At 28.9% G+C, this 2,750-nt stretch overlaps 1 protein-coding gene across 1 annotated transcript; it reads left to right on the top strand.

The window, feature by feature from the left end:
* Positions 1-2,069: 2,069 nt before the first annotated feature.
* PCYB_003320 (hypothetical protein) lies at positions 2,070-2,699 on the top strand (the record flags this gene model as incomplete). The annotated part of the gene is made up of 1 exon (XM_004227753.1): positions 2,070-2,699. A coding segment is annotated over one exon (627 nt), but the record flags the coding sequence as incomplete, so codon positions are not given.
* Positions 2,700-2,750: the final 51 nt, after the last annotated feature.

Consider the following 2,750-nt stretch of genomic DNA (forward strand, 5'->3'; position numbering starts at 1 on the left):
TGTTAATAATTATGTCAAATAGAACTAAATAATTTTATTGCAATATTTATTTTTTACAAGGATTATATTTTATTTCAATTCGTTTAGCATATATAGATGTTATTAAATGAACTATTTCTTCATATTATGTAATAATCCTTAGTTTATTATATATTGTGCTTATATGTTTATGAATATATAAATTTTAATTTTATAACATGAATAGACATTTTGATATCATAATAATATATAGGCTTGTTTAAATATTGACATAAATTATGTAAGTGTTTTAATAAAATTTTATTTAAAAATAAATGTTTAATGATATTGATCTAATCTTTTTATATCATTTAGAATTTTTGATTTATATGTATCAATGGTGCGAAAAATATAACACTCATAAAGTTAAGTCTTAAACGGAGATCGTGTGGTGGGTAAAATCTTTTACAATTTTCAAAAATTAAATTTTAATTTTTTTATGTTACATTAAAATATTATAATGAAATGTATAATGCATTAATACTATTTTTTATTTAATAACATAGGCTTCCTATAAGCGTATAATATGTCTTATATGTCATCATTATATATTCTGTAAAATTATATGTATGATTATTAGTGGTAAAATATTACAGACAAAAAGAAATTTCAATTATATTATAATTAGCAATAAAATAAGTTAATTTACTTAATATTAATTAAGCGCTCTATTTTTTTTAAGTCGTTTATAAGGTTTCACACAGAAAATAATATTTAGTGCACCCTAATCCCCTAAACCTGCAACTTATATTACCTATCCGTAATGTTATACGAGGACCACTTTTCTTTTCCCTCAATTGATTTTTCTTGAAAAACATATAGCATTTTTTCTGCATAATAATTTGGTCATCCCACTCATTTGCGTTTCATTTTATTTTGAAACTATAACTTTTTCACTGAATGCATGGCCCCTATTAGCGGAAAGGAACACGTGTTTGTTTGCATTGCAACTGCACGCAGCTTCTCCAATGGAACATCCCCTTGTCAGTGAGTATAACGAACGCGCTGTTCGAAATAGGCCGCTTTCGAAGAAAGGATATTAAAGGTGGTAATATATATAATTATACATATATACATATACATAATATATATACGCTTCTATGGGTGGAAAGTAGGCCAGACCAGGCAGTTCACTATTTATTTATGTGCGCAGGAAAAAAACTTTTTGGTATTTCGCGCAGGCACATTACTGCGAATTATTTGTATAGCATAATCGTGCAGCATATTTTTTTCCCATAACATATACGCTCTCCGCTGCGCGCATGTGCTAGTGAGGGGAAAATATCCCTTTAAGCATAGGGTGCCATCGTGAAGAAGAAAAAAAAAAATGCCCTTCAAAGTGCATACATATTATTAAATTTGTATATAATACCTGCTTGAGGGATATTCTCATATTTTCGCAGCAAGAATTTCACAACAACCTCTCCTCGAGTGAAAAGAAAACAAGTCGAGCCAGGAAGATGCTAGCCCTGCGGAAATAAAGGTTCAGATGCATTTACTACGTAACTCGCCACGCTCGTACTTACATACATATATATACATATATTTTGCTTCGCGCTTTTATCCCTCACTACTAATGTGAAAATATTCTTGAAAAAAGGGTAACCTTACTTTTTTTTTTTTTAAAACCTATTAAAAATATTTTTTACGATCGAAAAAATCAGCTAATTTTTTTTTTTAAAAATGAATAAATTTTTTTTCATTCATCAGAAGGTACATCCATATCCATATTTACCGCATTATTACCTACAGACCTAGTAGTTATTCTTTGTTTTCAAGCCATATTATAAGAAAATATACCGCAACATGCTTCTGCGAAAGGACAACGTGCTGATAAATACTTCAAACCAAATACATAAAACTTAAATCTAAAAGCTAAACACTAAAAACATAAACCCTTAACCTTGAACGCTAAATCCAAAACATAACCGCTGAATTCTGAAGCATAAACATAAACTGTGAACCCTAAACCCTAAGCCTTAACATAATTTCAATGGAATTAGCATCAAAAAATTTCTATAATAAATTCGAAACTTTCTTTAAAAGTTTAGGACAAACTAATGAAGAATGTATTTCACAGGACCCTCCAGACATCAAAGACCCAAAAACTTTGGAAATTTGTGGAAAGCTTGTAAAATATCTAAAATATAAATATGCAAAAGAAAATGAAGAAAAATTGAAAGATCAGCATTGTAACCTTTTGAGCCTTTGGATATATGAACAGTTGTATGAATATTTTGAACAAAATCAGGGAAAAGTTAATAATGCTTATACTGAACTTATGCTTAAATTAAGCTTTGTTCTTAGAGATCTCAACATACCAGACGCCGATAATTGCTTGCGTCTGGTAAATGCACATTCATACGAAATGTGGAAAGAGCGTAAGGATCTTTATGATTATTGTGTCGATTATGATGAATTTAATAAATTAACTGATTTTAGTGATGGAAAATGCAAAGAATATCAAAAATACATCAATCAAAAATCTTCACTCCATAAACAATTTCGCAAATTATATATTCGAGCATTTGAGAATGATGTTTTTTATGTAAAATGTAGCGGTTACAACCCGGAAAACATGATACCTAAATTAAAATGTGAAATAGAAAAACTTTTAGCACAACAACAACAAAATGAATTTTTGCATGATCGTCGTTTATCAGATCATACAGAATTTTCTTGTAATAATTCTGATTCTACAAAAACACTTGGCTATGTGTCCCTGGGAGTAG

This window comes from Plasmodium cynomolgi (genome assembly GCF_000321355.1).
Source record: "Plasmodium cynomolgi strain B DNA, scaffold: 0270, whole genome shotgun sequence".
Classification (NCBI taxonomy): domain Eukaryota; phylum Apicomplexa; class Aconoidasida; order Haemosporida; family Plasmodiidae; genus Plasmodium; species Plasmodium cynomolgi.